General features: G+C 38.2%; 1 protein-coding gene across 1 annotated transcript in view; it reads left to right on the forward strand.

Annotated features, from left to right (window-relative positions):
- lysmd4 (LysM, putative peptidoglycan-binding, domain containing 4) overlaps positions 1-16308 on the forward strand; it is a 19717-nt gene extending 3409 nt beyond the window's left edge. Inside the window, exons 2-3 of the mRNA XM_020509589.2 lie at positions 9850-10136; positions 12748-16308. Coding sequence (XP_020365178.1) covers positions 9861-10136; positions 12748-13290 — 819 coding nt within the window. The 5' untranslated portion in view covers positions 9850-9860 and the 3' untranslated portion in view covers positions 13291-16308. The remainder of the gene's footprint in view (positions 1-9849; positions 10137-12747) is intronic.
- Positions 16309-17045: the final 737 nt, after the last annotated feature.

Consider the following 17045-nt stretch of genomic DNA (forward strand, 5'->3'; position numbering starts at 1 on the left):
TTAAAAGGGCAAAATACTATTATAAGATCTCCTGGTCAGTACACATGTCCAAACTGCTGCAAGGCCTGCATTATCTAGGAATGCAGATGTAGGCCATTCTGCTCTTCTGTCCTGACCTTTCTTTCAGTTGAATAATGGCTAAATTGTAACTCAACTCCCTAATAAACCGACATTTTCCTAGCTACCATCAGTTCTGACTAAGAGTCACTTGACCCAAAATGTCAACTCTGATTTATCTCCACAGATGCTGCCAGACCTGCTGAGCTTTTCCAGCAATTTCTATTTTTGTCTGAACTCCTTTCACCTGCCTTTGTTTTATTTTTCTTGCTACTCTTTATCTAAATGTACAAGAATGCTAACCCTTTGCTATACCCTGTGGCAGGTCAAACTCTGGTTTTGATGAGTCAATTACTTTTCGTCTAAGTAACTTAAGGCTGTGATAGTCTCTCTCCCAGCTGTCGTATGTAAATACATGCATGTATATTGCGATATAAATGCACTGGTTTTGTGGTTTCTTATTTGTGTGACCTTGTTAACGTGAGCTCTTTTTAACTTTGGTAGGCGTGCATTCAATGTTTGCATAACTTCACAGCTCAAAGTATGGTTCATGATATTGTATCAAGTTAGCTTTGTGGTTATTTACTACTGGTGGTGAAACATTCTTCTAATAAAAATGTAGGAATTTGACAGTCAAGCTCTAATTGCCTATTTTATGCAGAACTCTAGGACTGTTTGATTTTAGATTTCTTTTTGAACAATCCCATTTAGCAAGCGAGATTGATAAATTCAGGACAACCTCTTGATGTTGTTATGGAATGTATCAAGTCCTAAAGATTAAAAGGTGGAAGTTGTTTACATAATCTCATCACCTATTACAAATAGTGTATTAATGATGTTTTATAACTTTAGTTTGAGGCTATTAATAAAGTACTTGCCTCCTACTGTACATAAAATATTACTACTTTCTTCAGCGTATCTGCCATGATGCCATTGAAATTAAGCTTAATTCTGTTACATATATCTTTTGAAGGTGACAGGTTGCTGGACTAGAAATCCAGAGATCCAGGTAATGCTCAGGAGACCCAGTTGAATCCATGCAACAGCAGATAGTGTAATCTATTTATTGTTTGAAATCTAAAATTAAAAATCTAATGATGACAGTGAAACAATTATTGGTTGTTGTCGAATCCACTAATGGGTTCTACAATGTCTATAGTGAAGGAAGGTTGTGGTCCTTACTTGATCTGGCCTCCGTGTAACTCCTGACCCACAGCAATATGGTTGATTCTGAAATGGCCTATCAAGACACATAGTTGTATTAGGCTGCTTAAAAAAAAACTCAAACAAGCAATGAATCCACCTGACAACATCCAATCAGTCTTGTCAACCTTGCAAAGTCCTCTTTAATAACATATGGGGGCTACTGTTGTGAGTGGGAAAGCTGTTTTGTAGGTTAGTCAAGGAACAGTCTGACGTGGTCATATTCACTGAATTATACCTCACCAGCCATGTGCCAGACAACAACAACACCAGCCCCAGGTGTGTCCTATCCAAACTGGAATACACAGCCAACAGAGGTGGCAGCACAATGGAATACAATATGGAGTGATTTCTCCAAGGAGTTCTCAACATTGGCTCCAAACTCCATGAAAGCCCATGGAATCCTGTCAGATATTGACAAGTGGAAGCACTGGATGGTAAGGGGCCTGAATGTACTCTGGGTGAAGAACTTCAGTGTCCATTACCAAGTGTGGCTAGGCAGCATCGCTACTGCCCAAGCTGGTTGAGCCCTGGAAGACGTTGCTGCTACACTGGGAATTCAGTAGGTGCCGATTGAATCAACAAGAGAAAAAAAATAGTTGAATTCACCCACGCCAGTCTGCCTGTCACAAATGTGTTATTCTGTGCTAGTATTGGTAGGAATGACCACTTCACAGTTCTTCTAGAGATGAGGTGTGTCACATAACCAGCATGCTAAATGGGATCGGTTTGAAATAGATAGCAGATTAGGCATGCATGAGGTTGTGTGGGCCATCAGCAGCCCCAAAACTAGACTTTCAGTACAATCTGCAACCTCATGATGTGGCATAAGCTCCACTGTATCATTATCAATAAGCCTTGGCAATAGTCCTGGTTCAATGAAGAGTAGAGAAGGGCATGCCAGGTACAGCACCAGGCATACCTGAAAATGAGATGTCAACTTAGAGAAGCTACAACATGGGACTACTTTCATGCAAATCTGCAAGTGATAAACAGGGCTAAGTGATTCCAAAACAGATCAGATCTAAACTCAGTCTTGCCACATTTGGTTGTGAATGGTGTTTGGCAATTAAGCAGCTCGCTGGAGGAGGAGGCGGCTCCATGTGATAACAAGACATGGCTGAAGACACTGGATGTTACAAAGGCTACGGGCCCTGACAATATTCCAACAATAGTACTGAAAATGTACTTCGGAATCTGACGTACCCCAGTACATTTACAACACTGGCATCTACTCAGCAATGTGGAAAATTGCCCAGGTATGTCTTGTATGTAAAAAAGCAGCACAATTCCAAGCCAGCTAATTAACTCGCATCAGTCTGCTCTCAATCATCAGTAAAATCATGGAAAGGGTCATCAACAATGCCATCAAGCCACACTTGAATTGCAGCAACCTGCTGCTGGTGGTTAATTTGAATTCCACCAAGGTCACTCAAGTTTTGACCTTGTTATAGCTTTGCTTCAAATACAGACCAAAGAGCTGAACACTATAGGGGAGTTGAGTGACTCCTCTTTATATCCAGGCTGTATTTGGCTAGGTATGGCTTTGAGGAGCACTAGCAAACCTAAAGTCAGTGGAAATTGTTGGGGAAAACCTCCCCTCAGGTTGCTGTCATACTTAACACAATGAATGTGATGTTGGGAAGTCAGTCATCTCCACTCCAGGACATCTCTGGAAGTATTCCTCAGGATAGTATCCACGTCCTAACTATCTATAGCAGCTTCGTTTAGTGCCTTTCCTGTATCAGGAAAGAAGGTCAGAAGAGGGGAATGGTCGCTGATTATTGCACAATGTTCAGTATAACTTGTGACTTCTCATATATTGAAGCAGTCTGCACCCAAATCCAGCAAGATATGGACCGTATCTAGGCTTGGACTAACAAATGGCAAGTAACATACAGTCCAGACAAGTGCCAGGCAGTGACCATCTCCAACAAGAGAACTACTGCCCCTTGACTCTCCAAAGTTTGCCCACTGTCTAAAAGGTACAGTCAGCGTGTCTTAGAATATTGTATGGAACAGTGTGCATCATATGCCCTGTTGAAATTCACCGTGGCTACTATGACTGCACCAACCAAACCCACAACCACTACCATCTAGAAGTCGAGAGCAGCACATGCACGGGAACACCACCACCTACAAGTTCCTCTCAACCTTTTGCCATCAATATGGGACCATTCCTTCATGGCCAGAATCATAGAACTCCATCTTCCTAAACTAAGTGGACTGCAGTGGTTCAAGAAAGTAGCTCAACACCACTAGTAAATGCTGGACCAACCGTTAATATCCATATCCCTTGAATGTTTGTTTGTTTTTTTTAAAAGTTGGTACTCCACTTGGTTGCTGAAAAGATAGTTTGGAAAAAGCTTGTGCGATCCTCTGCTTTGTTAATTGAGGCCAAGAGCACAAAAGTAAGGAGATAAGGCTCGTCCTTCACAAAACCCTGGATTGGCCTCAACTGCAATATTGTGTATTGTTCTGGGCCTTATAATTTGGGAAGTAATATTCCACGCGAAGGTGCAGCAACATCTGACTAATAGGGCACCAGGAATGAAATGTTTCTCTTAAATGGAATGGATGGAAAAGTTGGGGTTATTCACCTTTTGAGCCATGATGGTTAAAGCAGTTTTGGTAGAGATGTTCAAAATCATTTTGATATAGTAAGTAAAAAATTGCTTCCAGTGGTAGAATAGTCAGCAGTCAGAAGACAGGTTTAAGGAAATTGCCAAAAGAACCAGAGAAACACATTTTCCACACCAAATTATTGTAATCCAAAACACACTGACTGGAAGGAGATTCAATTACATTAAAAAGACAAATGGTTAAGTACTTCAAGCAAAAATAATTACAGATTTATAGGGAAAATGGAATTAATTGGATAACCCTCAAAGAACCACACATGGATTGTAAGCAAAGTGATTTCCTCCTCTGCTATATCATTGTTTGCATTCATTTTGGTCTTAAGCAATCCATGTTCACAAAGATTGCAAGGTGACTTTAGGATAAAGTGTCTTCTGCCTCGATTGTAGTAATATTTGTAGTTCATGCTATATTGTAATCAAACACTATGTTGCAAGTAACATCCATGACACTCTCCACATTTACATTCATCCGAAGAGCTAGTCTACCTTGTTCCACTCGGCTGTATGTTTAAATGAGTCCCACACTAAGCAAATGCATAGGTCCAAATTGTCAAAATTAAATTACTAATGTGGGCTCACTCAGTCTGACTGCTGACTATTCACGTATATTGTGTTGCCATTACTTACTGATTTACTATTTATTTACTCTGTGGTTTGGAATAAGGATGACTCAGTTCACCGCATGTAACGTTGCACAAAAGCTCCCTGTCTACACTAGAATTTTATTTTTTCATTTCTTGTACCATCAATTCCTTTCCCTTTATAGATATCATGCAATATTTACATAATGGACAGTGATTTTGGTGTAGGTTTTTGTATAATTTGGAATTTCAGTGTAGCTATCTCAATTAATCTCGAGTAGACAGCAATTTTCTGTTTAGCTACTCTGGACAAAGTTGTTTCCGAAGGCAAAAGTATTAACAACAACTGAATTCCAGAAATTTTGGTTTGTGTTCACAGCACACAGTATGATTAAAATATGAAAATAGACTATAGCATGAAGAGTGATACGTATTCCTGATATGTAAGTGTTATATTTCTAGGTGTGAGTGATGAGAAACCACAAATTCAATGCCTTTGTGACCTTTTGTTCTATGCAACTACACATTCCCAAATGCAACAACTGATTTCCCTGCCCCTCTTTACAGTGCTTTACTAAACTGTCCAGCTGCTGTTGGCAGGCTGGTAAAATAGTATGAGCAACATTACTGCTTCCGGAGATAGCAAAACCCACCTGCGGATTGATATTCACTACTTTTCTCGCAGTAGCAGTGTCCCAAAGAAAGAGGTGCTAATACCCTCTTTGGCAGGGCTGAACACAGTCTGACAATGCTGATCAGCAATGCAGTTTTCCATTTGCTGATTAATATAGGCCTTCCCCCAAAGATAAGAAATTAAGTCATGAAGTATGCCAATCAAACAACTTTATCGTCAAGCATGAGTTACTCATAGCAGTGACTCCTAATTGCCCTGGTTGTATTTTGTGTTTGGAACAAAACAAACAAGATGAGAAAATTAGCTCCGTTTTACTGGTTTGTATTACTGTATAACTGACCTAGATTGGATCTCATTGAATAGAAATATTTTCATAATCCCAAATTATTGTATTTGTGGTAAAGTACCTCACTTGGTGATTGTATAATTGGATGGACTGGCATTCCCTATCAGCCAAACCAAGAGGTATTAATGAATCCATGCAGCGTATGTGGCCCTTTTTTTAAGGGCTCTTGTGAACTAGGAGACTAGTGCTCAAGTCCCACCTGCTCCAGAGATACATGTATGAATAAATCTGTGAACAGCTTGCTTAAAAAGTATCTACAACCAGACGCTAACACACAAGTCTGCAGCTTTCTATCAAAAAGTTTCTTTTTCTTTTTACAAAAAAGAAATGTAAACAGTGTCACTCCATGATGATAAATTGTAAAAGTGAATTGCTGCAGCGAAGCACCGAGCAGTCATGGCACTAAATCCAAGGGAAACTTGCTTCTGACAACTTTTTACATTCTGGTCTTTTCATCGGCAGAGCTGGCTGCAAGCAGGCCACCTATCCTCTTGTCTCCACCTTTGCACAGTTGGGAAATCATTGCAATTGATGAACAAGAAGGTTGGGATAGTGAGAAGAGCAACGAACTTCAGCTTCATGACAAAAATCAATCTTTCAAAATGCTTACACTTGTTTATTTCACAAGTTTTTTTTTGTCTTTCTTCCACCGTTAGTTACTTTAACACACTCTGGTTGCATGATTTATTCCAAGTTTTTGCCTGTTGAGTTAATCAGTTTTTATACAGTCCTCATCTTTGAACAAGAAAGGGGAGGAAAGAGAGGGGTATTGTGGCCCTCCAGTATGTCTCCATGCACATCATGTACGATTGCTCTGGAATTTACTGACTCCAGGAAAATGCAGTGAACGTTTTGTACACAGCATCATCTTGCAGACAAATGATCTGGTGGTGGTTGAAGGGAGACATTGGCAATGACACCGGAAGAACATCCTGTGTTTCTTTGAGAATTGCCATGAGATTTTTGAAAAGATTTGTAGCTCCGGGTTGTGGATGAGGTTGTAGACTTGCTCGCTGAGCCGGTGTGTTTGGTTGCAGACATTTCGTCACCCTCTGGTGCATGATGTTACCTAGCAGGGTGACTAAATGTCTGCAACCAAACACACCAGGTCAGCGAGTAAGTCTACAACCTCAATTGCCATGAGATACTAACACCTCTTCCTTTCCTACCACCACCTGCGCCCCCCCCCCCCCTCCTGAATACCTGAACAGTTAAATAGGGACTTAGTAGCATGGAAATGCCAGCTAAGGTTATATGCTCAGTCTGAATGGAATTGAACTCATAACCTCTGATCCTGACCCAGTGATATGAATGCTGTTTGTGTCATGTTAAAGTTTTACCTATCTGGGTGTGGTGGAGTTTATTCAAGAAGGTAGCTTTGTAATTTATTTAGGTGGAGATGTTTGTTAGCTAGTTGCTGGCAGGCATTTTAGGAATGAGAAAATGAAGATTACATTTCAAATAATTTATTACCCTCCCTCCAAGTTTTTCTGAAATGTGTACTTGCTGTCTGCAAAATTTTTATATTCAGTAACTTTGGACATTGTTTGAAGTGAGGGCTTTAACACAGTTCACTGTTGCCTGATGAATTCTTCCCCCGTTCCCATCCGCTGACTTCTATGCACGTCAATGCTGCAGTTGTGGCATCAACTGTTCAGAACTAAGGATGTCAGAATATTTCCTAAATAGCAATTGAAGTTCAATATCATTTACTGGTTAGCATTGGTCTACAAAGCACAGTATTGTAATTTAATAATTTGCTCCGAACTATTTTTTTTGTTTTGCCCACCAACATTTAACTTGGAGGGTTAACATTTGTTCTAATGTGTTGTTTTTCATTAACCACAAATGACAGTCAACTTCTCCCCAAGATGTTGAATGAAGCATTGTTGAGTGATCTGTCCATAGTTTGTGATATTGAGGTGCTGACACATAAAAATATAATTGAGAATCTGATTTCAAATCTCTGAAAGCCAAAATAAACCCATATGCAATCCTTTGATGTTTGATTGTTTAAGCGATATCAATTCATGTCATGAAGTCTTTCCTTGGTCACATGAGCTTTGACTTTTTTGACAGGTCAGTTTTCTTTGTAGCTAATTTAGCTGTCCTTTATATCTACATCAGTATACAGAGACTTTAGTATTACCCCGTTTATCCTGTTCATTTTGAAGTTCCATTTGTTTGTCATTCCCATTTCCATTAACCTTTGTTGGCAAATTGTCTTCTAGTGCCTCAGATTTAAAATTCTTATTCTCGTGTCACTTCAACGGCTTCATTATCACCTAAGTCCAACTTGCTCTAGGATCAACCACTGACCCAGTTCTCACCAATATCTTCATTCTGTTAAATATTTGTTGTCTTTAGTAGAGGCATCTACCACTTTCCACTGCTCTTACTCTTTTTAAAGCCCACCTGTCTGAGCTGTGGGAAGCTTGCATCTTTGGTTTGGTACTTTATCCTCCTTGGCTTTAGGGACACTTATTTGTATTGAAGGCATAATATAAATGTAAGCTGCTATTATTGCAATCTAAATGAGTTAGTAATTTAAACCATCCCTTCGCTAAAAGATTCCAAAGCTGCATCAAGAACTTGTTTGGTGGACTGCCTCGTAAGGAAATATCGCTTTCCCTTATAAATTGCATGAGCTGATTGAAAACTTTATTCCACAAATAGAAATTTAATTATTGCTGTCCATAGCAACTCTTCTGACAAATCCTACATGAAGCTTTATTATTCCTTGTGCATTTTAATCTGTTCTTCTGTTAAACTAAGCACGCAATCCTTAAATAGACAATATCTTCATTTAATGAATCCTTGGTGATGTGAAAATAAAGAAAAGCTACATTGTTATTGGCTAACCAGGGCTTTCTCATGGGCTTTATAGTCTTTTATATTTGCACTTTGGGAGTAAACTAATGCTGTGTACTAGATATATTAATAAAGGGATGCTTGATTTGAAGCTATTCTGAAATAGCTTAGTCCCAATCCATGCTTATACATGCTCTGAATAAGACATTAGACTGAGATATCTGATCCAGTGATTCAGGTAGATGTTAAAGATTCCATTATATAATTGCAAAAAAATCCCAGCAATTTCTCCCTCAATGAATAACATCAAAAACGGACTGTGTGATTCATCTTTATTGTATGTAGGGTTGCTGCCATATTTGTCTAACTAAGTACAGTTATTGCCGTTATCATCAAGTAGGGTCAAGGAAGGATATAACTAGACGGTGGATAACAGTTATATGTTTACAGAATGTCAGAAGCCTTACAGTGCAGAAGGAAGCCATTTGGTTCATCATGTCAGCACCAGCTGTTCAAATGAGTGTCATTATAGAGTCCAATCTCCTGCTTTTACCCCATATCGTCGCACATTACTTCAATCCACATAGTTGCATAATGCCCTCTTGAATGTTTCAATTGAACCTGCCTTTATCACACATCCAGACAGTGCATTCCATACCCTCACTTATCACTGTATGAAAAGTAGTTTTTACTCCCATTGCTCTGTTTGCAAGTCACTTCAAATCTATGCATTGTTGTTCTTGTTTTCTTTACGAGAAGGAACCATTTCTCCCTAACCACTCTATCCAACCCGCTTGTGACCTAGAAAGCTTCCAGCACATCTCCTCTCAGCCTTCTGTCAAAAGAGAACAGTCCCAGCTTCTTCAATTGATACTCATGGCTGCTGATCTACACCACTGGAGCCATTCTTGTAAATGGCTTCTGCACTCTCCAGTGCATTCACAGCCTTTTGTATACTGTGGTGCCCACAACTGTACACAGTACTTCAGCTGAGTTCTAAAGAGTCATACTAGACTTGAAACTTTAGGTCTGTTTCTCTCTTCAAAGGCACAGCCAGACTTGCTGTGTTTCTCCAACATTCTGTTTGTTTCAGATTTCCAGCATCTGTAGTATTTTGCTTTTATTTGAACGCATGCATCATATATGCCAAAGCTGTACTAGAAAATCACCAGGCTGACTGTGACATCAAGATATTACAACTGAACCAATTTTGTTGACTTTGCCTGCTGCTTCTTGAATAAATAACCAAAAATAATTCATTATAAATAAAGTTTGAAATGTGACAAAAGAGACTTTGTACAGTCACTATCGGAATATCCATTCACAAAGATCTGTGTTTATTTGCCTGTACTGCAATGAATTAAATTAGAAACAGTATTTCCGAACCACGATAAACCCTCAAGTCTTGGATCCAGTTATTTGTGTTATCTACAAGATAAAACCAAAGAATGTGTCTGCCTTAAAGTTCCATTATAGGTATTGTGGTGAACTGAACTGAGTATGTTCACTTCTTTGCACCTTTGGGTTACAGCATTTATGTGGCTGAATAAGCCTAATTCTTTCTTTCTCTTGTAGGTAACAGTAGTATGATGAGACTGAGAGATGGGCAGACAAGATCCTTCCAGGCACCTGTAGATGTTCATGCTTCACAAGATGGTCAGATTTATCTATTTGGGAGTGAAGTCGCAACATCCGAAGAGTCATCAGATGAAGACCAGAGTAACATTGAACTACGGCCCAGAGGTCGAGAATGTCAGTGGTCCAGTGTTACTGAGGAGAAATCCAACAGTACAGTACTTCTTATTCGAGAGGTGGTTGATGGTGACAATCTCAATACTTTTGCATTGCAGTATGGCTGCTCGGTAAGTGTAAATCATCCAAGGCTGCTAAATTTGATTACACGCAACCAAGTTCTTCTTTTTACAGGTCGCCGTCACAATGGAAATAATTTATTCTTGGATCAAGTGACCTTTGCCATCTAACCCTAGGACTTCACATTTACCCAGACTGGTTGCAATTCCTTAAAACGAAACAAAGAATTGCGGCTGCTGGAGTTCTGAAACCAAACGCAGAAACTGCTGGTGAAACCCAGCAGGCCCGACAACATCCATAGGAAGAAAGCAAAGCTAAAGCTGGAGTCTGGTTCTGATGCAGAGTCACCGGACTCCATGTTAACTCTGCCTTCTTCCCATAGATGTTGCTGGACCTGCTGGGTTTCACTGGTTGTTTCTGTTTTTGTTTCGGGCTGCAATTCCTTCTGTAACAAAGGACTTTAAAGCAACAATACTGCAGAGTTTCCTTGATGTCACTGGTGGACTCATTCTTGGCAGCAGCAATTATCTTGATGACCATAGAGTAGGAATAATAAATGCTGATCCAGGAAAATGGGTCAGCATTCTAGCGATTTTATAAAGATGAACTGAAGTCCTAATCTGCCAGTCAGAAAAAACCACTCCCAAGTATTTATTGCTTATTATTCCTTAACAATTTTCTTCAAACTTAACATCAGCTAAGATGTTAACAGTAATGTTGGACAAGTCAGAACTCAGGGTGAAACCTGGTTTGTTAGGTCCTAACTTTTTTAAATCCTGGAGATCAATTACTGAACTCAATGGCAAGTGACTGCCAGTGTATTTTTAACAAAGTGTAAAAAGTCTATTGAACAAAAAAAGGTTATGGTAAATGTGACAAAAGGTTGGAAATATTGTATCAAAACCATCACCTTAAATTTCTATTGGACTGTTCTATTTCTCAGTATCACTGGGCTCTTGTCACGAGGCAGAAGTATAATTTTTTTTTAGTTCACAGAACTGTTTACCTCCCCAGCTCTTGAAGACAAGTTTGGGATGCCGTAAATTAGACATACCTCAGACACTGTACTAAGCCCAAAAATCTGTATAAAATTAAACTAATAATCATATCCTCCCCACCTTAACATAAAGTATAATTTAAACTTAACAGATATCACAATGTATAATTTTAATATCCCTCTGGTAGGACTCCCCGGAAATGTTCATTGACTCTGTTACGGCCATAACTACAAAGTATTTAATTGGTTCAAATGGTTTTGTACATCCTGAAATCGTGTTATATAAATGCGAGTTGTTTTCTCCTATTTAATAGTTTAAGCATGTTTAGTCTAAAGTTTTATCAAAGCTTAATTGTCTTATGGAAACCCCCTTCATTTTGGATGGGAGGTCCTGCTGTGGGCTGCACTCTGAATACTAAAAGTAAATGGATTACTTGTACAGTTATTAGAAAGCTTGCAGGATTTCTCATCCCTACTAAGCTAACATACTATATTTCAGACCATTGCACCTAGATCACTTAGACTTACTGTCATCTTCAAAAGATGAAGCTGTAACCTTTTCTTATAATATGAGCATCTAGAGGAGAATCCTTTTAGATTTTGCAAAATTCTCTTAACACTTTGAAATGAGAGAGTATTTTAACAAAAAACAAGATATTGTATATTATAACACGGTGTGGAGCTGGATGAACACAGCAGGCCAAGCAACATCAGAGGAGCAGGAAAGCTGACGTCTCTCCAGCATCGGCAGTTTCTACTATCGTTGCATATTATATCTTGGTAGATTCTGCCAAAATTAGACTTTGATCATGAGAATCCTAATTCTAAGCTCAATTTTAAGTGTGGATTTTATTTACACATGGCATTTAATTGCCAGTGTGCTTTTTAATGTTTAACTATGAGAAGCTTTTTTTTCAATATGATTCCTCCTGCAAGCACAGTATTCAACCTAGAACCAGGCCTGCATCGCACCTTCCAGGTTAGCTGGCGCAATGTTAGATTAATCAAAATTTGATTGCTATTTTAAAAAGACTTTTTCTTTCACCTGTGCTTTAATCATTGGCTGTCAAGTGTAAAGACTTGCATATGTCTTAGGGATCCACCAGTCTTGATTGCAAACTAAGTTGGAGTTTCAAACAATATTAATTACCAAGATGTTTGTTGAAACTCTATTCTGTGCATTTGTCACCTCTAGATCTGAGTTTTCTGTTGCTTTCTTGTCAGCTTCCCATTCTCATTGTAAGCCAATTCATCCATAATTCTGCATCCTGTTCTTTTCTGCACCCAGCCCCGTTTACTCATCACCTTGTTGATTGTCTTATCTAATTCTGAGTTCACCAAATCTGATTGAAGTATTCACATATTAAATCCGTTCTTAAAGCCCAGACGGAAATTGTGCCTCGTCTGGACGGTTCTTATTCTGTTTAAACGAAAGGGAATCATAAGATTTAAAAATAAGTTCCAAAGCAAAAAAAACACTTTGCTTTGAAAGGCTTATTTATCTGGCAATAAGATTTTTGAAAATTCCTAAGCAAAGCTTTCAAACTAGAAAAACAACTGTCTTCAAAACTTTCAATGATTGATGAATGTTACATTGAGAAATTGTAACTAGGTTTCCAAAACACTTCAGTGGATTAAAAGAAACATTGTCTGCTTGCATTTAGGTTGCAGACCTCAAAAGAGTGAACCACCTCATTAGAGAGCAAGACTTCTTTGCCTTAAAAACAATAAAAATTCCTGTGAAAAAGCACAGTTTATTGACCGAAGCACATGAAGAGGCAAAACGGCGGCAGACTATTTCTACAAATAACAGAGCCTCCACATTTGTAGAGGGTTGTGCTACAACAGGCCAAGGAACAGATGAGAATAAGTTGAATGAATATTTTGAAGAAATTGACAAGGGTATCGAAAGAGTCATCCAGTCTACAGATCAATGTAAAGATCGCTTGGAAGAAGTGGTTTATTGTCAAAAGCCTAATGGATTTAATTCATCCCCATTTTCTCCAAAGGACATTCATCATGGAGCTGACTGGGGTATTCGGTGGTGGAATGCTGTGGTAATCATGCTTTTAGTGGGTATTATTGTCCCAATATTTTACGTGGTGTACTTCAAAATTCAAGAAACTGAGAGTGTGGACCCAACAGCTGCAAATGGCACAGTTTCAACCACAATACAATCTAAAATTACGCCATCTATAGATGGCTGAGTGGGATTGACTAAAAAGTTATACATTAATTTTCTTCATTGATAACTACACAGTAACTGGTTGGAACATTTTAAGTCATTGGTTAAGGGTTGGTGCAGATAGCATGCCTGTACCAGTGCAGGGAAGTGTATTCCTTCATTAGACCGTTACTGTGACACTGGAATTGCTTGTACAGGTCCAGTGTAAGTCCTAACCTGAAGTTTGCATTTTCATATCACTTCCTGATTTATAGCAACTTTTTGCAGTACCCCTTAAAACATTTATCTGTTTGTGATAATTTAAGAAAAATGGTTTTACTCGTAGAGTTTACAACCAAATTGTTAGTAGCCAAGTTATTTCTTATCTATTTCCCTGAAGGTTTGATAGCAGCTGTTGAATTCAACAGTTGTAAACTATGGACTGATCAAACAAAGTGCACTTGGTAGTGACAACTGTGCCTGTGCTTGCACTCATGAGAATTATTATAAGTGTTTAACAGATGAACACCGAATTAAGTAAATGTCACATAGCTTCCACATTGGATCTCAGTGCCAAATACTAGCATCCCTCCAGGATTATACTAACACTTTTCAACTCAAGTCTTTGAAATATTTTTAGTGACATGACCTAGATCACACTCAGATTAAGAACTACATTGTATTTGAATGTTAATGCTAGCTGACTAGCATTTTCATGAACCAGCATTCCAGTCACATGCAGAAAATGTTTGTTAAATTCACCTGTCATCATGTTGAGCCTTTATTTTGTCATTCTGGCCAGTGATTTTTAAGTTAAGTCATGTTGTGTTGGAGAGATCATATAAATTTTCTGTTGATCAAAGTTAAATTTGGATTGTGTGGTTATGAAGTGCACAGATCCAAGCAGAAGCACTGTTGAAATAATCTGTTGTGAAAGAACATTCGGCAACAATGTACAAGTTCTCATTCAGAACTGACACCTAAGTAGCAGTAACAATACAGCATGAAAAGTAAAATTTGACATTTGGGAAAATTGTATTTTCTGACAACTAATTTCATGATCTTTCATCTATTTTCTTTGGTAATTGGTGAACAGTTTTCCTCCTCCTCAACCTGCACGTTTAGGTTTATTGCAAAAGCAGTTATATCTGATTCAGACAATATTTCCATATGAGTTATCGAGACAGCCAAACATACCACATTACATTTCCATAATGTTTTGCCAGTTTAAACTTGTGCTGTTTCTGCTATTGACAAAGTTTCAGATTGGTACATTTTCCCTGAATGTTACGTGTAAGGGTTCAACCACTAGGGAGCATATTTATTTTGTGCTAAACTTCTGATTTAATTGTGTTTGTTTTGTTCATATAATTTTGAAATGCTAATTAAGCAAAGAAAAGACGGTGGCCCAAATGAATGCAACTTGGTATGTGATGTCTTCTGATCTGTCTATAGATTGTAACTATGAATGAGTTATACCACAAGATGCAAGTCATTTTTCAGTTTATTTTACCTGGGTCATGTGGAGAGGAGATGGATTTCTATTCAGTCCTTCTGGTGGCATCAGTGCTTCTCAATGAAATAGCCTTTGCACTAACCATAATTTTTTGTTCTCACAGTTCATTGGTACAAGATGTTTTGCCAAAATTCCCATTCTGAAAGGGAACCAGGGGTAGGCTATGTAAGCATAGACCTCCTGTCATTAGGAAGAAAACTGCCAGTGGTTGTAACGGAAATGACAAAATAATCTGAAACACTCAACAGACCATCATGTCTTAATCAAATTCTTTCAGAAAATTACCAAGCACAAAGGCAAAAAGAATGCAGAAAAGGTTGTACGTTTTAGCTTAAATCCATTTTTAATGAAGTGTCACATTAGAATCTTAGTACAAAGTTTTTAAGATCTGCGATAGTAGGGGTAAAGCCTCAGCATATATAGGGTTAAAAAGCAGAGTAAAGTAATCTTTCTAGATTTCGCCCAATTCCTCGGTGATTTATGTTGGGACCTCACCCATGTACATAAAATATTTGACCATGGATATATTGAGCTTCACCAATAATTTGGAATTAGAAGCATAAAAAGTTGTAGAAGAGATTGTAAGGTAGGAGGCTACTATTGGAATGAATAAAAACTAACATGGTGCTTCCCATATCCTCACGATATCCCAAAACACACTTGCTGCCAGTGCTTTAGAAATGTAATCACTGTTGTAACATACAAAGCAAATTAGGGGAGCATTTGAAAAATTAACTTCCTAATGAATAAATATGGAGTGGTGTGGTGGGGAGGGCAGGGGGGAGAAAGAACAAAAATGCAAATATTCCTTCATGTGACATGGTGCTCAACTGAATAGAAAAACAAATCTTTAAATGAAGAATTGGTGTACGTTTAAGATGAGTGTGAAAGATTTTGGATTTTGTGAATAGCTGTACTGCATACAAATCCAAGGATATAGTCCTGAATCTGTACAAACCTTTAGTTAGATTGCAGTTGTAATGTACAATTTTGTGCACCCCTTTACAAAGACTTTTAGGAGCTGTGCAAAGAGTGCAATATAGATTCACTTGGTAACTTCATCAGAGAGAAATAAGGCCGAGAAAGATAAAAGGAACATAACAGACTTTTTTAAATTTATGAACTAATTCGAGGGAGTAAATAAGGGAAGGTAACTGGCTGGGGAATCAATATTGGAAAGGGTTCTAAAGCATTTTTGCAATGGATTATTAGACTGGAATGCAATACCAATTATAAAGTGACAGTTAAAAGGGAAACACTGGAAGGAAATTGCTAAAGGGAATGGAATAGGATGTGACATCAGAATGGACATCTTTGGCATGAACCGAGATAGGCATATTGGGCTGAATGGCCTCATGTGTTTTACCAAATTCACCCTATTTTAGTTGGGGTAAGAAAATTGGCTCTGTTGTCAAGGAAGAGGTTTTTCAGAAATAATCATTTATTGTTGACTCTGCATTGCAAAATCACTTCCTAAATAAGCTTACAAATAAATGTACCATTATTTAAAATTAAAGTAAAATAAAATTTAATCATTTCTTCATGGCATCTCTGTCCATATAATAGTTTTGTGCCTAGATTTTCCAAATGCTGGTTGACCAGGATCATCATCTCCTCATTATCTGTCCTAACAGCCCCCACCAACGGACATTTGTTTCACTTAACACACATCTGGAATTAAATGTGAATCTTTTCTACTCCTCATTGTCATTAGAAAGTGAAAAACTAACTTTCTATGAACCATTGATCAAAATGTTTGAGGTAATTTTCATAATTAATTGATTTTTCTCTAGTGCATTATTTTGTTCCTGTTCAAAGGACGATTTTTGCATTTGATTTAGAGAATTCCACACTAGATATTGTGTTTACACTTGGCTCACAGCAGGATCTGTACCGAAGACATACTAGTGAAAAGAGAAAATCAGGTCTTAGCTGTCTGGTCACATCTGCATCTTCCCATGAAGGAGACTGGTGTCTGGCTGTGGGTCACTGGAAGTCTAGCTAAACTATTCTTCCAACATCACAGCAGGAACTTTGGATTTTCGGTCATTTAATCTGCTCTTTTTTTCTACCATTGATCTCCATTTCTGGAGAGCTGGATAATTGAGTGGCTGATCAAGCAGTGTAGTTCTAAGGTGGCAGGGCTAGTAAATGTAAAATCCATCAAAACTTGAATCTTTATTGTTAAATCTGTTATAATCTTATTATCTATATACAGGAAGGATTGCATTCTCTGTGCGCACCTCAGCGGCAACCAGTTGTACTGTAACATGATGATGAAT

The sequence above is a fragment of the Rhincodon typus genome, chromosome 33 (assembly GCF_021869965.1).
Source record: "Rhincodon typus isolate 14 chromosome 33, sRhiTyp1.1, whole genome shotgun sequence".
NCBI lineage: Eukaryota > Metazoa > Chordata > Chondrichthyes > Orectolobiformes > Rhincodontidae > Rhincodon > Rhincodon typus.